General features: G+C 52.2%; 6 protein-coding genes across 6 annotated transcripts; 3 read left to right on the top strand and 3 right to left on the bottom strand.

The window, feature by feature from the left end:
- Window positions 1-227: 227 nt before the first annotated feature.
- Window positions 228-4,426, bottom strand: N0V89_005183 (uncharacterized protein; the record flags this gene model as incomplete). The annotated part of the gene is made up of 2 exons (XM_056213961.1): window positions 228-4,292; window positions 4,346-4,426. The coding sequence occupies 2 exons, from the start codon at window positions 4,424-4,426 to the stop codon at window positions 228-230; spliced, it is 4,146 nt and encodes a 1,381-aa protein (XP_056071228.1).
- Window positions 4,427-4,964: 538 nt separating this feature from the next.
- N0V89_005184 (uncharacterized protein) lies at window positions 4,965-6,893 on the bottom strand (the record flags this gene model as incomplete). Its single annotated transcript, XM_056213962.1, has 4 exons — window positions 4,965-6,038; window positions 6,087-6,299; window positions 6,350-6,542; window positions 6,589-6,893. The coding sequence occupies 4 exons, from the start codon at window positions 6,891-6,893 to the stop codon at window positions 4,965-4,967; spliced, it is 1,785 nt and encodes a 594-aa protein (XP_056071229.1).
- A 4,005-nt stretch (window positions 6,894-10,898) lies between these two features.
- On the top strand, window positions 10,899-12,201 carry sgt2 (Small glutamine-rich tetratricopeptide repeat-containing protein 2; the record flags this gene model as incomplete). The annotated part of the gene is made up of 4 exons (XM_056213963.1): window positions 10,899-10,901; window positions 10,957-11,487; window positions 11,516-12,054; window positions 12,135-12,201. 4 exons carry the CDS (start codon window positions 10,899-10,901, stop codon window positions 12,199-12,201), a joined length of 1,140 nt encoding a protein of 379 aa, XP_056071230.1.
- Window positions 12,202-12,594: 393 nt separating this feature from the next.
- TMA20 (translation machinery-associated protein 20) lies at window positions 12,595-13,313 on the bottom strand (the record flags this gene model as incomplete). The annotated part of the gene is made up of 3 exons (XM_056213964.1): window positions 12,595-13,009; window positions 13,106-13,246; window positions 13,300-13,313. 3 exons carry the CDS (start codon window positions 13,311-13,313, stop codon window positions 12,595-12,597), a joined length of 570 nt encoding a protein of 189 aa, XP_056071231.1.
- Window positions 13,314-14,080: 767 nt separating this feature from the next.
- Window positions 14,081-14,956, top strand: N0V89_005187 (uncharacterized protein; the record flags this gene model as incomplete). The annotated part of the gene is made up of 1 exon (XM_056213965.1): window positions 14,081-14,956. The coding sequence occupies one exon, from the start codon at window positions 14,081-14,083 to the stop codon at window positions 14,954-14,956; it is 876 nt and encodes a 291-aa protein (XP_056071232.1).
- Window positions 14,957-16,033: 1,077 nt separating this feature from the next.
- On the top strand, window positions 16,034-17,465 carry N0V89_005188 (uncharacterized protein; the record flags this gene model as incomplete). The annotated part of the gene is made up of 2 exons (XM_056213966.1): window positions 16,034-16,130; window positions 16,183-17,465. The coding sequence occupies 2 exons, from the start codon at window positions 16,034-16,036 to the stop codon at window positions 17,463-17,465; spliced, it is 1,380 nt and encodes a 459-aa protein (XP_056071233.1).
- Window positions 17,466-18,319: the final 854 nt, after the last annotated feature.

Below are 18,319 nucleotides of genomic sequence, written 5' to 3' on the forward strand. Positions count from 1 at the left end.
GACGCTCACGTAGCCTCAGGGAGATTAGCTATGTACTGACTAGATATTACGTTACGCTTCAAGCGTGCCCACTGTTCCGTCCTGTGCGAACGCCATCGCTGAACAGAAGGTGGGACACGAAGATCGGGGTATCGGAATGCCGCTCCTATCCACCCCCATATCTGAATAAGTGAGAACCTATAGACAAGAAGAGAAGATCCCTATGCAAACGCCCATTCATACCATGTTCAGTCCGTCTCAGATGAGGCCCGCAGTAACTGCTCATCCTCTGCCGCCCCAATAACGCCGTTCATCTCACCATCAATTTCTAACGGTGATGCCAATGGGATCAGGGGCTCATCCTCTGCTGCGTCGATATCGCCATTGATCGCATCCGGCTCGGGATCCGCAGCGAGCCTGCCGTCTACCTCGTCTGTCACATCTTCGATGCTCCCTCTCCTCGCAAGCATTTCGGTCTCGAGGCTGGAATCATCCTCACCGTGCGCTACACCATTGCTGACTGCCTGCGACTTCGAACCACCGATTCCCAAGTCTCTCACAGCACGCTTCATACTCTCCAGTCTCGCTCGTTCAGTCACCACCATCTTCCGCGCAAACTCCTTCAGTGCTCTCCGACCCATGTCCACGCGGTTTTCTTGCCAGCTAGCGAGCTCTTGCGCGACAACCTGTTGTGTGTATCGCAATTCTTTACCCAAGCCGGAGAGCTCTTCGTTTGCACGTTCCATCTTTTCCTGCGCATCGCGTTGCATGCGTGAGCGAGCGTCATCCAGAAGACCAAGAGGCCAACGATCAGATCGGCGCATTGAGAGGGAATGACGGTCGACCGCTTTCTGAGTAGCAGACATGGAATTGATGAGCGTGGAGGGGCGGTTCAAAGCGGTGAGTATGGCGTTGATGGTGCTCGCAATGGCGTGTACATTGTAGTAGAAGCCTGCCAAGGGGCTTGCTTCACTTTGGACCAGAGTCTTGGTGTACCGTTCTAAAGCTCTCAAGTGAGCCTCGGGCAGGAAGGTCAGAGTGTGTATCGCAGTGTTGGCGAGCTTTGCTGCGTCGGCAAGATCGGTGGCTGTGGCACGCATTTTGTTAGTCCGGCGTAGAACAGATTTCGATGCATGGTGTAGAGAGCGAACGGATTCGCGGGCATGCTGCACGAACAATTCCACTTCGCGAACATCGTAGATGGGAGCGTAATCCTCCCGAATGCGTTCACCAAGCAGCTCCGCTTTGCGGGTGGATCTTTCTGCGAGCATCGCTGGATCGATGTCTGGAACGAGGAAGAACTCCCAGACCATCTCATGGGTCGCAAACGTAGGATGTTTCAGGAGGATCTTGAGAAAAGCATCCAGCCGGAGTTGGATATCCCGGAGTACGGAGCGAGACGGCCGTGAGGGTATCAAGAATGGAGATGCAAGGTTGTTTATGACCGGAAGCCAGGATGCTGGATGTTCCTGCGCTAGCCATTTGGCTAAGCTTTCAAAATCTTGAAGGGAGCGCCGGCAGGTTGTGACGGTAATGGTGGCATTCGAATTGGGCGCACCAGACTTGAGAACGAGTCGGATACTTCCGTCTTCGACAAAGAATGATCTCACGACAGTAGTCGTGCGACCATCAGGGCCAGGCTCGTTCGATAGCAGGACCATGTCGTCGATTCGGTTGCGCACTTCATCATCCTTGGCGAGCTCAACAGCTGTAAGGCCCCTGACATCTTTAACGGACAAATTAACCCTTGGATCCTGGAACAGGACACGAACTAGTTCAGTGCGACCATATTTGCTGGCTACCATGAGCGGCGTAAAATGCTTGTCATTTGGAGCGTTCACATCCGAGTCGCACCGATATAGCAACCTGACTGCAATCTGAGGGTCTGCAACGATATGAAGGAGGCTGTTTCCCTTGTTGTCGATGTGCTCGTCCAAGTGTAATGGTTGACCGTCATGCTGGGCTCGAGTAGCGGCGTGGAGTGCCCTGTCGATCATGTCACGATACTGATCATGGTCGTAAGATCGACAAAGGGCAAACATCGGAGTCTGCCCATTTTTGTCTTTTAGTCGCCAAGGTACGAGGTGACCGATTCGGTCGATGAGGAGTGGCTGGGTGAACAGATAGTGTGCCACACAGCGGCCTTTAGAGTCTTGCTTTGCCAGGTACGCTCGTAAAATGTCCTCCGCTGGTCTTATTTCAAGGATCCAATTGAGAAGGACGTCGGTAGTCTTCGCGTGGCCACTTTGTACGGCCGCGCTGAGTAGGGTCGTACCTTCGTTATTGCAGTCCTCGAGGATGAAATCGGGCGCGTAGAATTCGGCAAGGCTAAGCAAGTACTGCAGCGCCTTGTCTTGTTTATGTTCAATGGCCATCATCAAGACGGACTCGCCCTCTGAGCCCTGCGTCTTCGACAGCTTCTCTATCGATGTATCGCTTTCAATGCCTGTGCCCCGGGACCCCAGTGTGGTATGCGATCGGAAAGAAACTGCCGAGGAGCTAGACATACTTCTTGTGTCCATCGAAACCCTCTTTTTGGGTTTTGGCCGCTCTGGAAGGTCTAGTACTGGAGGGGTTGGAGCTCGTTGGAAGGGGAATATATGAGCTAGAGGACCATCTTCGCCTTTGTGTCGGAGCCGAGACAGTCTGCCGGGCTTATACGAAGATCCGGCGTCTCCGTTGACGGCTGTTTCAGCTGATGCTAAAAGCTCCGAGGCGCTTGGTGCGAACCTGACAGGCCGAACGTTTTCGCGGATGTCCTCGTCCTCGTCCGAATCAGCCCAAGCGTCTTCGTGGAAAGACCTCCAGGGCTCGAGTACACCCTGTAGTGTTGCGAGGTCGCCCGTTTTGGTTGCCTGCCACAAAGTTCTGTTGCGCCGGCTGGCTTTGCGCAAACTCCCAGAATCTCTGACCAGGTATGAGAGTACAGCCTCAAAGGTGCTCAACGCATAACCCATCTCGCCGCTTTCCACATCGTCTATGAAGATGAAATGGCGCATATAAGACAAGCGTGCTTGTAGATTCCTGATTGGGGATCGTATGACCACAATAAGCAACAGAGACACTAGTGTGTCTGCATTGATTGTGAGCAAGTGATCGTTCTTTTCCGAGTAAGAATCGCCATTCAGAAGACCTTTCCCGGAAGTCGAAGAAGCCTCAGGCATTGTGATGTTCTTTTGCACGGCAAGGAGGATTTCCACCATCTCCTGCGGACTGCCAGCTACGCCCGTCTTCTTGAATATTTCGACAGCTTTGGACAAGCGCACTGAGAGCTCATTCTTGCCCTTCCGGCCATGGCCGATGTCGATGCCCACCTGCGAAATGTCGATATCAGTCATTTGTCGCATCCGCATCTCAAGCTCGGCATCGTCCGACTTTCGAATATGCTGTAAACGAGGAAACATGAATGCATGCAGTTGTTCGGTGATGTATTTCTCGATCATGCGCTCCACGATGGGGCCAGTCAAATCGGTCGTCGCACCAAGCAGAGAGAGTTGTTGCTTGTCCAACCCTTGAAACAGGTCTATCGCCGCAATGACTGCTGTCTCCAACGACCTTCGCATTAGGTCTTCCTCGTCGTCTATCTCCAACGTCGAGATGAACCCATTGGGACCGGATATGCTACTGTGTAACGACAAAGGAACGCTTTCTGCGGATGACACAGACCCCCGTCTCCGCGAGCTTAGAGAAGACGTTCGGGACGGCGTAGGCGGAAGCGGCTTCTCCAACTCCTTCCTAAATTCGGTGAAGAGCCTATCAAGGCCCGGCTGCATCTGCCGCGCGATCATGGGGAAATGGTTCAACAAGTCTCCAAAGGACTTGACGTCTTTCTTCCGCGGCATGGACGCCGTCGGACCGCTATTGGACGGGCCCGCCGGCGGATGTTTCAGTGCGCGTTCCTTGGTAGGATCTGGTAAAGAGGCAGGTATTATCGGCGTCGCATCGTACGTTCCAATGAGCGGCCGCGAGATGAAGTAGACCAGCCATGGCTGCGGTTCGAACGTATCAGGGAAGAATATTATATCGTTCAGCAGCTGTGCCTGGTTCAGTGTCTTGAAGCCCTTGTTGCTATAAACAAAAGCGTCCTTGATTATCACCGTCCTCCCGTTCGCTGTCGAATACTGTTTTGCCTTGCCCCGGCTTTCTCTGAACGTTGACCCATCCTTGACCTGGTTGTTGGGGCCCACGCCGCCCGGGACGCGCAGGACATGGCTGGCCAGAAACTCTTCGGAGCCGCTCAGGTCGGCGTACGAGGCATTCGTGTCGCGGTCGCGGGAGGTGAGGAGGACTTCGGTGGTGGGAACGAGGAGGACCTTTCTTCTGTGTTAGCTAGGACGTGCAGCAAGCAAGTAATAGAGGCGCTTACGTGGTGCTGAACTGGTGAGCACTGGCTGGGGAGAGTGCTACGGAAAAAGGCCCGCAGGAAGGGGTTCAGGACCGGAGGCATTCAATCGACAGAGAGGGGGCTCGTAACGCTTTCATCGAACGGGGACCATGGGTCCTCGCAGCGTGGATCGGGCGCGCCAGTGGTGGTGAACACCGCGGGAGTGTCGCAAACGGGTGCCTGCAAGGTGCCGGGGTCTGGATGATGTAGAGGCGGGCCGGGGAACGAGCGGTGATGCCGAGAACGGATGGACTGCAACGACAAAGAATTCGCGAACCGAGTTCTGGAGCGAGAGTAGCAAAGTAGCTGGTGATACGTGAGCTGGACCCGTGCGCGATGCTGTTGCGGAGTGCAAGTCGGTGTTCCTTGAGCTTGTGATGTGACCGCTAGTCTAGATTTGATCTTTTGGCGTCATCGCTCAATCATCCCTGTTATAACATCACCTCCGCGCACCAATGTCTTTGCCATGTCCACCCTAGATCGTCGCCTCTCACATGGTACAGCAATCACGCGACTCTGGTCATAATGTCAAGATGTAGATTTATAGCTACTTCACATACGTTAAGATAAGAGGGCTGCAGTCCGCTCATACCAAAAGTGCTCACGAAACCTTCTTGCAGAGCTTCGTTCCGTAATCGAGAACTTCCCAGTCCTCGGTACCAGGCGTCGTCTTGGTATACAGCACTCCTTTCGGATCCCACTTCTTCCGTATCTCCAACAGCCTAGGATACTTGTCGCCCCAGTACGATTGCTGCCAGTCTGGCTCGTTCAGATCGCCTTCGTTCACATACGTCGCACCATCAGGACCAGCCTCCCTAAGCCGTTTCCCGACGACGTTGGTCTGCACATTCTCGAGTTGCTTCTTCTCATCCCACGACTCCAAGCCACTCACGATCACGTTTGTGATGACGAAGCTGCTAGAGTTGCGCCACTTGTTGTTAATGGCATTGTCCGCGTACGGCACACCGTGGCCAGGGTCGACGATGTGACCAACCGACAAGCCGACATTGTTTGGTGTGGGGTTGTTGCTAGCGAAGATGATGGCGTCAGCTACCTTGTCAGCACCATCGTCGAGGTCTTTGCGCGTAAACAGACGCCCGCCGACGATCGAGTTTTGATTCGGCTGTTCATCTTCGAACATGTCGATGTAGAACTCGAAGAACGTGGGGAAGGCTCTGGTGTGCCTGTCGTGGGGGATTTTGGCTTCGTCCAGCTGATCGAACAGAGGCTTCAGCACCTCGTTGAGCTTCATCTCATCCATATTAGGGCCAACTAGCGGAGCTATATGCAATCTCCCAGGTCCAGGTCCCAACTCGAAGTAAACGAACATACCGTTATCCGTGTAATGGTTCGCCAAGTTGTGGAAGATGTGGAATCCCTTGTTTAAGACTGCCGAATCGTTGGTGTGCGTGCTGTTAATGTTGATGATTGTACCGGCGGTTGGCACTTCCGGGAAAGTCTTGACTGTAATCGATACAACGACTGCAAAGGTGGACGGACCGCCCCCCTTCAGGGCCCAATAGAGATCGGCGTTCTCCTCTGCGTTGGCAGTAACGTATTCGCCATTCACGGTGATGGCGTCGAATGAGAGGACATTGTCAGCACCCATGCCGTATATAGATGTAAGTGGACCATGGCCACCACCCTGGATGTATCCTCCTCCCCATCCCACAGTCTTTCGGAGTGTTAGTAGTTGATCTTATATCGGCGGATGATTGCTTACCGGACACTCTCCACCAACAATCACAACCGGTGGCTTCTGAGCAAAAGCGTGTCGGAACAGCTCACGCCCCTGCACTCCGGCACCTACGAGAGCAGCGCTACCAGTCCAATTTCCGGGTCCACTATACGTCTTGAGGAACTTAACGTCCTTGAAGCTGTGAGTGTTGATGATCAGCGATCCAAACCCTGTTGAGCGTCCCATGAAGTCGTGGCCCTGTCAAATATTAGCTATGTTCCTGGTACATACCGAAGCCATCTTCGTACCGTGTTGCGAATAATGAGACGCAGGTTCCGTTCGCGTGCAAAGTCGATACCAGTTTTAATCTGCTCTTTCGTCTTCGCCAAGATGACGTATTCACCATAGAATCCCCTGGTGCATGGAATGCTTGGGTCATCGCTTGGCAGGCAGGTGTTGTTGGTGTACAGTGGCCACAGGTTCGCAATTGGGTGGTCGGTTCTGAGTCTCTTAGTCACAATCTTTGCGGCCGGAGCTCTTTACTTACAGCCACTGCTCATTGATCCAATTCGCCTTGACTTCAGCACACGCCGCCTCACTGTACACGCTGGTCGTCGAGTTCCCGAGCATCTTATGGCAAGGTGCACCCGGTGGGATTGCAATCTGAAGAGCGTCGCCAACAGTCTTGTTCAGCGCGTTCCATTCCGCATTAGTCGGCCAGCACGAGTTGTCCGAGTAGCACTTGCACTGGTACGTAGCCCCATCCACCTTCTTGACCTCGCCCTTCCACTTCGCCGCAGCGGCGCAATTGACAGCAGCAAGAAGCGCAACGAAAAGAGGAGTACGAGCCATCTTGACGCAGAGGTCGCAACTCGCGGGGCCACAGAAACAAAGATGATCTTCCCACAAATTCGCCAGCACGAGCGCTATTTAACATCAGCATCCTCCAACCATGCAATTTACTATTGATTATCGAAGCCGTTCCTTACATAGGCCAAGCATCTAATACTAGAGCTCGAAGACTCGCTTCACAGTAAGCAATCACAGGGCCAATAGCAGCTTGTTGCAAGTATACATCCTAGTCAGGGCTGCAGTAAACATGTGTTTGCGTACGTGCCGAGCTATCGGGATCATTGTTCCAGCGCGGACGTCAGCCGTAAGCGGGAAAAAGTTATTGGTTGCATGTGGTCGCTTCCAGGGTGCTGGCTTACGGCGTTCATGCCCTGCTACGGATAAATGTACGCCGTTTTCAAAGGAGGAATACCTCCGCTAGACACTGCAAACAGGACTTGCAATTGCAGGCGCATACTCATGTGAGATTTCGTGGAGTTGAATCCCCAGGGTGTAGAGTCTGGACCTGTATGCAATATGTGGAAGGTTCGAGAGGGTTGACGCTTATGCACGCGTTTTATATTGGAGCTTCGCGCGGGCCTGAATATCTAGTGATGTGCTCTGGGTGAACGAATGAACGAGCTTCGCTTAGTACCGCCAGATGTTCTCGGTAGGCTTCATATAAATCGCCCATCTGGGCGATCAGAGGGTCTCTGGGTAAGCGTTCGTGCAGGATGCCTGTAGAATGAAGTGCATCGGAGAACAGGAAGAGCGCACGGGGTGAGTCGATTTAAGGAGTCGGTAAGGATACGGTCATTGCGGGTCATGCATGCGCAGCAACCCAATGGAGAGCTCCAGGTTATAACGATTGAGTGCAATTGTAGCATGGGAAATGTTATTGAATCTAAGCTCCCTAGGCATTCCTCTTAGTGACTCCAGTTGTTGCTGTTCGAAATTGGCCGCCAGGAACGACGCGACTCACGCCGACAGCAGTCTCGCGACTCCGCATCTCAAAGCTCACTCTATGAAGAGAGGCTATCACTGCTCATAAGTCTCACCTTTCAGCCTCTCGGTCTTTTTTTCTTCTTCGCATGCCAGATACCTCCACCTACACAATGGTACTACGTTCAGCCTTGTCAGATTGGAAACTAGTCTTTGAGAGGCTTCTGGGATTGATCGCTTTATGGAGCCATACTAGCGATACACGAATGATATTCAATCTGTTTTTCTACCATTTGCTGAACTGATCAGGGAATTGGTTCTGCGTCAGTAAGAGCAGGGATAAATCCGAAAGGGGACGCGGAGCGCCTAAGATCCTAGCGAAGCGCTGCGGCACCTGCAGCAGCCTCCTCCTGATAGGCATCAGCAGCCTGATGTACGTTGATCCACAAACACAAGACTTTCACGTACAAAAAGGATCACTGCATCATCCGGCCACAAGCAAAGTTTGCGACACTGTGCAACTTACCATAGTTCTAAAATCGTTGGAACATTCGAAATCATTACAACAACGAGATCCTCAACGTCGCTACGAGTCTTTGCACCGTGCTACCGCCGCGCCACTACACCATTTTCACGTCTCGATGAACACTCGGATCCTGATCGCTTTCAGATTTCACGACGGTGACCACCAATTTCAATTTTCCTCGCACACTTCAAGGCGGCATTCAGAATTCTGAGCGTTTGTTTTACTTCAGCATTCGGAACACGGAAGCCAACTATAGCAACTTTGTTGAAAATCGCTCGAAACTACTTCCTATATGAGGCTGCTGAATTGTACAACATTGAAACTACAAGACTTCAACGAGAAAACCCCTTCCTATGCCATTTTGTCTCATAGATGGCTCAAAACCGGGTCTGAGCCAACGTACCAGACAATGAAAGATGGCACGGCCCACAGGTACGAGGGGTTCGAGAAAATCAAGCTCGCCGGTCACCAAGCTTTGAGGGAGGGACTGATCTATCTTTGGGCCGACACTATCTGCATTGATAAGACAAATCATGTGGAGTTATCGGCGGACATCAACTCAATGTATCGTTACTATCATCAATCGACGATTTGTTATGCATATCTAAACGATGTGCATACTCTATCGGACCTCCCTAAAAGCATGTGGTTTACAAGAGGATGGACGCTACAAGAACTGTTAGCACCTTCCAAGGTGGACTTCTACTCCAAGGATTGGGAATATTTGGGGGCCAAAACTGACCCAAAGTTATTTCCAAGCCTCGAAAAAGTGACTGGTATATGCAGTCCTTCAGTATTTGAATGGTTCCATCCACGATCACATACAATAGCAGAGCGAATGTCGTGGGCATCGAAACGTACTACTACTCGAGTGGAAGATATGGCATATTGTTTGCTCGGCCTTTTTGAAGTCTCGATGCCTCTGCTTTATGGGGAAGGTGACCACGCATTTATAAGACTACAACAGCAGATCATGCAAAGCTCTTCTGATCATAGTTTGTTTGCCTGGACCGATAACACAGTCACACGTGGAAGCTACTGCGAGCTCCTCGCATGGAGCCCTCACTTATTTGCATCATTTGCAAGCCCTGGCCAAGATGATGCCAGGTATGACCAGTACAAGTCCAAAATGGACGAAATGCAACACCTCCGATGGAAGCCCTCCAATCCAGGATCGGCCGAAGACACCCCTACGCCATGGTCCCTGACAAACGTGGGTATCAAAATTGAACTACCGCTGGTACCTTTCGAAGCACTGCCCAACGTATTCTATGCCCTTCTAGGCTATGGAAGGATAGATAAGCGGCCGGCTATCATCGTTCGCCGCTGGGGCCGTACTCGGTTTAGTAGACTTTACAGCGATACTGAGATATCTGCGCAAGCACACAAACCAGTCTTAGACAAATACGGTTACCAAATCGAACAACTTTACTTTCCTGGAACCACCCCACTACCTCGTGCCTTTTTGGCAATTCATGGTTTGTTTCTGGACCAAACCCAGATGATATACGCCGGGTTCAATGTCCGCTACTCTTCTAATCTCAGAAAGGTTCACAAAGACACCGGGCTTCTTTGTTCATTGGAGCCTCTAAAGGTTCTGTATACGCACACAAATTTCCCAAATGGAGTCACCCTAGATCTGAACCTTAAAGGGCAGAAAGATAGGATCGCTCTCAGAAGCTCCCATAGTGTCCATCCGCCTCCCAACCTGCCAAGAAATACATGTTTAGCCAATGAGACTGCCAGTATGCTGGCGATTGGTCTCGAAAGGTCGGCCCACACTGAGATGCTATTGGTTACAGCATGCATCATCGAAGAAACTCCTTGGAACGATAAACCACTGTACACTGTCTTAGTGCAAGTCGAACGTGTCGATATTCAACGCTCGCTCCTGCGCCGGTTTGGCATGGTTCCAGTATACCGACTACGACCATATCTAAAGCTGCTCGCATGTCTGATTCTGTTCCGAGGAGCAATAGGGGCACAAGTGTTTAGAAAGCATCGCAAATTTGAGAGCAGTATGTTCAAGGTTGCTGTGTGTCTATCGCTTCTCATGGCGCTTCGCAACATCGACACAAATAGTCTTTGGTTGCTCTGGGAGCGGGTTCGCATCTGGACGATATCGAGGCGCGATGGGCGATCTGTGCAGAGTCGTAGCGAGGTTGTTGATGCTGAATCCAGGGTCCAGGACATGCTGGATATGCAAGAGGAGGTCGATTGAAGGCTCGTATCTAAGATCATGTTGCTTGGAATGCCAGTATTGCAATAGCACTTACGCCTCCCTGACGATGTCCTTGTTTATGATCGGTCACTGTAAGTCCATGTATCGGGTCTGAGCCAACACGTGCTCGCATTTCTTGGCGCTGCCCCGCGAACTATCTGCGGATCGAGAAGCTTCGCGTAGCTTCATCGGTTACCCGCCGCACCCCTCCACACGTGGCACTCGACGCTCAACAACCCATCGCACGGTTCTCTGCGTAACTACTCCAGCTCTCGTCGCAGCCACCTTCAGATCAATTCATCTGTGTAACCCACCTAAACAGCCTCGATCTGCCGCGATGGTGAGTTCCTAGCCCCGCCATGATGTAAACGGTCCCTGTGTCTAAGAAGAACCAGGCATCATCCGCACAGTCCAAGAAGCGCCTTGCGCTCGCAATCCTCGATTTCCTCCAGACCTCGCAAACCGACGGTTCTGTCGCAGCCGAAGACGCTGAACAGCTTGAAGTTGCTGCCAATTGCATCGGCGAAGCCTTCAAAGTCGACTTATCAGATAGCGCTGCGGTCAAGGATGCCCTCGGCGACCAGAACCTCCTCTCCATATACAACGTGTATGAGAAGCTGAAGGGTAAAACAACGGCTACCACACAGGGTTCCTCCTCGGCTTCGGAAGCACGACCCGCGACGCCGCAAACACCGTCATCCGAGAACGTGAAGGCTGGACCCGGTGGTGTGAATAAGGATGAAGCAGAGCGGCTCAAGGGCTTGGGCAATGAGGCCATGAAGAAGAAGGACTATGCAGCTGCTGTCAAGCACTACACTGCCGCTCTTGACATCGTCCCGAAGAACCCGATCTACCTATCGAACCGTGCGGCCGCACACTCGGGCGCTGGCAACCACATCGACGCAAAGAAGGATGCCGAAGCGGCCGTCGATGCGGATAAAAGCTACTCGAAAGCGTACTCACGACTTGGTTTCGCGAAATTCTCCCCTCGGCGACGCAAAAGGTGCCATGGAGGCGTACAAGTCGGGCATGGATGCTGAGGGCGGTGGATCGGACGTTATGCGTCGTGGGTACGAGACGGCGAAGAAGAAGTATGAAGAGGAGGGTAGCGACGACGGCGCCCTTGAGTCGGAAGCATCGCGTGGTGTACCCAGTGCCGGCATGGGTGGTATGCCTGATCTTGCCTCGCTAGCGAATATGTTCGGCGGAGCAGGAGGCAGAGGAGGAGCTGAAGCAGGAGAAGGAGGTCGTGATGAGGGAGGTGCAGGTGGCATGGGCGGCCTTGCGGGCTTGATGAACAACCCGATGATCCAGCAGGCCATGCAAAGCCCCGCTATTCAACAGATGATGCAGGACCCCAATGCGTTGGCCAACATGATGAACAATCCACAACTGAGGCAGATGGCGGAGCGATTCACTGGTGGAGGTGGTGCAGGAGGCGGTGGAATGCCCGACCTCGCATCCATGATGAACGATCCCAATATTGCAGAGATGTAAGTTCTTGACACTTCGTCTCTTCCTTCCGGCCTTTTCAGTACTTTGCTTCGGCCAAGTCGCTAATACACATACGCAGGGCACGGGGTTTCATGGGTGGCGCTGGTCGAGGTGGTGCCGGCCGGGGTGCTGGTGGCTCATCATGATTCGGTGCTTGCGGAAGGTTGCCATGAGTGCCGATTTGCTGGAGTGATCCTTGGAAAGAGTTGAACGATAGTATCACCACATGATTAGACCGTAATAATGATACCAATTGATGTTTCCGAATATCCTCCTGCTCGGATGCTCGCTGTACGAATAAATTATCCTCAACATCAACACACGAGCACCCTTAGGATAATATCAGGACTCTCGTGCAATAAGCCACGGAGATGGACGATGCACTCGGCCTTCATATCGCCGAGAAAAAGCTTCACAACCGTCTTGTATATGCAAATCATACGCTCTCCTTCAAAATCTTCCTTTGGTATCTCTAAGGCCTCCTCGTATCTATCCCCTTAGGTCCACGATTGCAAGCATGCCACACACCTTAATCCTACTCATAACGACAGCGTCCACAGCCCATCCCCCAAATAGTGCCCCGCCTCACACGCCTGACCCTTCTTTGTCTTCTTCATCTCTGCCGTGCCAACCTTCAGCACACCTACCATGCACGCTGTCTCTTTGCCCTCGGCCTCAATCACTACTGGCGTGCCCGCTTCCAATTCTTCCTTGCCATATCTTCCTTCCGTATCGTTTGGATCGCCAGGCAAGCGGCCACCCGGAGAGGTCAGACCAGGCGCCATGAGGGTCGCACCGGAGAGCACAAAACGTATGGCACCGCGATCAATGCGTAGTCTAGGGAAGCAATTCGGGTAGCGGTGCACGATCGTGAGGTGCGGTAGGATGGCATCATCCATGTGTTGGAAGAAGAGCGGGGTCGATTGGAGGGTGTAGAGGGATACGCGGTCTGGTCTAAGCGTCTTCGTTAGCAACGCGCATGCGGTAAATGAAGTATCAGAGGAGTGAAGAAGGCCAAGGAACGAGGAATGGGTGGGTAGGCAAACATACAGTTTTACGAGATCGAGTTGCTCTTTCTTGGGTAGGATATCCTCGATGTACGGTTCGAGGAGAGGATATGCGTCAAGCACTTTCTGGCGGATGGTGCGCTGCACTGAAGACTTCACCTTCGACTTCGCGCCGGAGGTTATACTACGTATGTTAGCGATTTGAACCAAGAGAATGGGGCATTTCAGGACGCATACTCCTTCTTAAACATGTTGGCGGTTTGAAGAGAGTGTAATAGAGAGGTGGAGGGAGTGTTTGGAAGAGAAGGCGCGTTGAAGATGCTGCGCGTTTAGGTGAGGGGCAGCCATGCATGTGGGTATGGCGGGGTAGTTGCGTGGGCTGGTGGCGCGAGCGTGCTTTGATTGTGAGTGCTGATCTTCGACCCATCTTAACACCTGCACTATCAAAGGTACGAGACCAATGTGAAAGCCGACCACGTACAATAGGTCGTTCATTGCCACAATCCCCAAAAAAACAGTCAATTCTGCACCTCACATGCTGTTCAGGGTCTTCAATCAGATAGATCATGCACATTCTTTGTTGGGAGCCGCTGATAAATGCTTCACACGACTTTAACCCTACAGTGACGGTTAAGGAAAGCCTGTTAGCTTCTCTTAGAGCCCAGGATGGTGTTGATTCATCATGATCAACTAGATTCACAACCACTATAGCAGGTTTGGGAGGACCGTGGCTGTTTGCTGCGAAGCATCAATCGCAAACACGATACAAGCTAGGGGTATGCTATTTATATGGATAACCTACACGTACAGATCCATCGCCTAGGAGCACTTTATTACAACAAATCAGTAAATGGTGAGTCTCCATGACGTGTGGCTGGGACCAGCCACCTGGACTAGAACGGCAATGGCGTTTTGGGACAAGTCCACCAAGTCGCGGCCATCTCTTTTGGCATCTCTTGCATGCCGCTCCTCTAATTTTTTGATAAGCAACGAGCAGTCTCGTGATCAATCACCCGCAATGTCGTCCAAAGGAGCTTTGGCAAAGCGCCCATTGGAAGAAAGCGACGTGCCTCCGGCTAAGCGTCCACGCGGCCGTCCTAGGAAGGAAACAGACGCACACACCGCAATGCCGAAGTCTTCCCAAGAACCGAAACGGGGCCGAGGAAGGCCCAGAAAAGACGAGGCTACACCACCGGCGGTGTCGAAAAACTCTGATACAGCGAAGCGTGGCCGGGGTCGACCCAAGGGCTCAACGTCTGCTGCCAAGAGCCCCGAGACCTCAGGACGTGGAAGAGGACGACCGAAAAAAGATAGGACCGAAACCACTGCTACACGAAAACAATCTACACCCAATCTGAGTACAGCCAAACTCAAGGACAGCGCCGTCCCGAATGTATCTACACCAACTCCTGGAACCCCTGGCCGGGGCAGGGGCCGACCAAAGAAGGGATTGACCACAGCTACGAATTCGAACCCAACCGGACGCGCAAGAGGTCGTCCAAGGAAAGACGCCGTCTCCAAATCATCTGCACCTGCTGCCGGTACGCCTGGCCGAGGCCGAGGACGACCAAGAAAGGATGATACTACAGCAGCAAGCTCGAAAACAATCGAACGCGCAAGAGGTCGTCCGAAGAAAGAGGCAATTTCGGCCACACCGGCAAAGAGAGGCCGCCCGAAGAAAGACACGGGCGCAGCAAAAGCCACAGCGGGTACTCCTAAATCCAGTCGAGGTAGGGGTCGTCCGAAGAAAGCGTCAGCACCACCGGTCACACCCGCTCACCTTGTCATCACTTCCGATGTCGAGGAGGAAGAAGAAGACGTGGCAGTATCAGACGATTTGAGCGAGGCACCTATCGATCCCCGCGGCCAGGCAACCCATCAACTTGAGCTGTGAGAAAGAGCTGTATCCTACCATACGCAGCTTAGTTGCCGTTCGGAAGACGACACGATTCACCGTGTTGAGCCACAATGACCTTGTGTCTGGCGATTCGAACTACAGGTGTGAACTATTTGAGGGCGGACAAGAGTTAGAAATCGTATGTGTATGGGTATCGGTTAGGAATGCAGCAAGCTTTGCAGACATCAATTGGCGCAGAATCATTAAAATGTTTAATCTGGCAGCGTCTGTAGCTTGGAGTGCGTGAGCCATGGTGAACGAATTTGATTATTTTGTGTCAAAAATGCATGGAAATGGCGCGCTGATCAGTCCTTCTTGTAAATAATTGTCATAGTGAGGTGTATGGTTTGGAGGTGCTTCGTTGGAGCAACTCACTGCATTTCCGTGTTACTCTAAGGAGGCGATTCTCTTTCACACTAAAATGAGCCAGTCTAGTGTCTCCTAATTCGACCAATATTGCTGCTTAAGGGGTACACACGTGAAGGTCCTGTGAGCCGAGCGAATCGTCTAAGTGGATCCCATCGTCCCACATACCAATCAATTTTGCATCACGATGACACAACATGGACATGAGCGTCACATTATTCGGCAGACTGTATTCTAACGCTGCTGTGGAGTTTTTGACCAGGTATATGTATTGCAAAATTTTGAGCACCTCCATCAATCAGGTGATTGCGACTCACCAACAAATACCACGGTGGTATGGTCTAGTGGTATGACGTCGCGTTGTGGAAAGCACATGATAATTCCGCGCCAGCCTGGGGTAGGTTGGCCCTCTCCTTGAGAGGATCTATCAACGCATCAAACAAGTGTACTGACTGTAACAACAGTTCGATTCCCAGTACCGCCAATAGCTGAAAAGCTTCCTTTTTTGCGAGGGTTTTGTCTTGTGGAACAAGTGAGAATTCTTTTGGTTGGGTGTGGGGTTCTGTGGGTCATCCGTAGCGAGCGCTAGCGAGAAGATGATGAAAGTCCAGGGGGGACATCGGGCCGATACAGCTCCGTCCTCCGCGTCTAACTTTTTGTCGCGCCGATGAAGACGGGCTTGCAATCATCACTCCGCGTTTAAACAGCATGGCTGAATCCGACGCGAAAGCGTCGCCAGCGCCAAATCCAGCGCAAAATGCTGCGAAGCCACCAAAGCCTCCGAATCCTGTGTGGAGGATGATGGGTGCGTCTCTGTTCCGCTGTCCATATCTACCTCCCCATGCTCACAAGTCTAGGTCTTCCCAATTTCCGATGGAGACTTCCCTCGCGAAACTGGATGATATTTCTCTCCATTACCGGCTCGTGGACCGCCGCTGTTGTCTATGACCGTCGCGAAAAGAAGCGCATACAACAAAAATGGACAAAAGCCGTCGAACACATCGCGAAAGAACCTGTGTACGAGCGTCAGATGCCGCGTAAGCTCACTGTTTACCTGTCTGCGCCGCCGGCAGATGGACTTGTAGCAGCGCGCGACCATTTCAACGAATACGTCAAGCCGATACTGGTTGCTGCGGCACTGGATTGGGATGCGGTGGAGGGAAGAAGAGAGGGCGATGTCAGGGCAGGGTTGGCAGAAAGGATACGCAGGTTGAGGTGGAAGAGAGGAGAAAGCTTGAAGGAAGAGCCTGAAATCGACACAAAAGACATCATAGAAGATCTGAGACAGAGGGCCGGTGTGCCAGAATGGGACGGACCGGCAGGCGATATAGTAATTGGGAGACATACCTGGAAGGAGTATGTTAGAGGTATGCATGAGGGATGGCTGGGGCCTTTGGACCCTCCACCTTCTGTAGACCTGTACGAACCCGCACCCCCTGCGCCTGAAGCTCCACCAGCTTCCGCACCAGCAACAACTCCTGAACAGCCTACGGAATCAGCGCCGACCGACGACGCTGCCCCTACAACCGTTCACGATTCATCACCGCCCTCTGAAGCCGAAAAGCCCAAAGAAGAAGAGACGAAGCCGAAGAAGAAGAGACAGATACCACCTTTCAACACAACCGCCGAATACTCACAAGCACAACTTCCGTCTACGTGCCCACAAGCCCTCGGCCCGTCCACCACCGTCGCGCTCCCGCACCTTCTCGGTTTCTTCAACTTCCCAATTCGCATGTATCGCTTCCTTAACCGGCGGAAGGTTGCAGACGAAGCGGGCCGACAAACTGTTGCCGCTGTGCTTGGCGCATACAGACCATACCACACTTCTTCCGAGCTAGCTAGCCTGGACAATGACGAAGGGTCGCAGTGGGAACAGCAGCGGCTGCTCACGCATGAAGAGCCGGAGTGGCACAAGACGGCAAAGGAGAGGAAAGATGACGACGGAGAGAGGGTCTGGTTAGACGACATGGTCATCGATCCAAGAATCGGAGAACGGATGAGGAAGTTCGAACTCACTCCAGAAGAAGAAGAGAGAGCGAACAGCATGCCTATTGGTAAGGAAGGGGCATCTTGGTTTACCGGGCTGTGGCCGAAAAAGGAGAAACAGCTGTGGGAGGGGTTGGAGGAGGACTCGGAGTAGGCAAGGACGGTGTGATGAGGAAAGCGCGTTGTACATACCATCCGCTTCTTACTTGTGTTAATGTGTCTTGTATGAGTACGGTTGTAGCATAGCACTATAGAGCATGAGCATGGCGCCATATTGTATACATATGTATGTTATACAACATTGACATGGCAGTATAAGCTCACTGCATAGGATCTGGCAGTTCATCTCGGCAGTGGCTAGCTGTCAATTGCTGCTCTTGCCCATGTTATTCCGGCAACTGCAACATCTTATCACAAGTCATCTACTCTTGTATATGCAAACAGATACGCGCCGACGAGTCTATGCACGATTACTGGAACCCTCGATATGATCGCATCCGCGGCCTTCTCTACAATCGCGCATCGTGCAGTCATGTGTGGGCAGTAGAAAAGGTATTGTACCTGCATCCACAGTGCTCAGCCTTCTTGTTCCACATACTGCGAGATTTTGTCCCAATAATTCTCCACAATGATGTAATTAGAGGTTCCATTGAGCATTCGGGAATGACATGAGAGTAACTGAACAGAAGAGTCTTGGCTGGCGTGCGTGCGACAGCAACAGCGGCGGGAGGCAGTAAGGCGGCCGCTTGACCGAACAGAGATTGCTTGCAAGGGTGTCTTTACTCCACAGAATATCTCTTTAGAAGAGTTCGGGTTCAATATACTCACTAGCGAACTCGCTTCTCTCGAGGGGCTAAACTACGATCAAAATAACCAGTCTGTTATCTGCCAACTGCCAGGATCTAACGACGTTATATACATCCACAATGATTAATGTTCACACTTACGAGAGCATTGGTATGGCCCGCGGGGATCGTGTGTATGGCAAAGCGCATGGCCGAGAACAGC

Source organism: Didymosphaeria variabile, assembly GCF_027946475.1.
Source record: "Didymosphaeria variabile strain IMI 356815 chromosome Unknown scaffold_4, whole genome shotgun sequence".
NCBI lineage: Eukaryota > Fungi > Ascomycota > Dothideomycetes > Pleosporales > Didymosphaeriaceae > Didymosphaeria > Didymosphaeria variabile.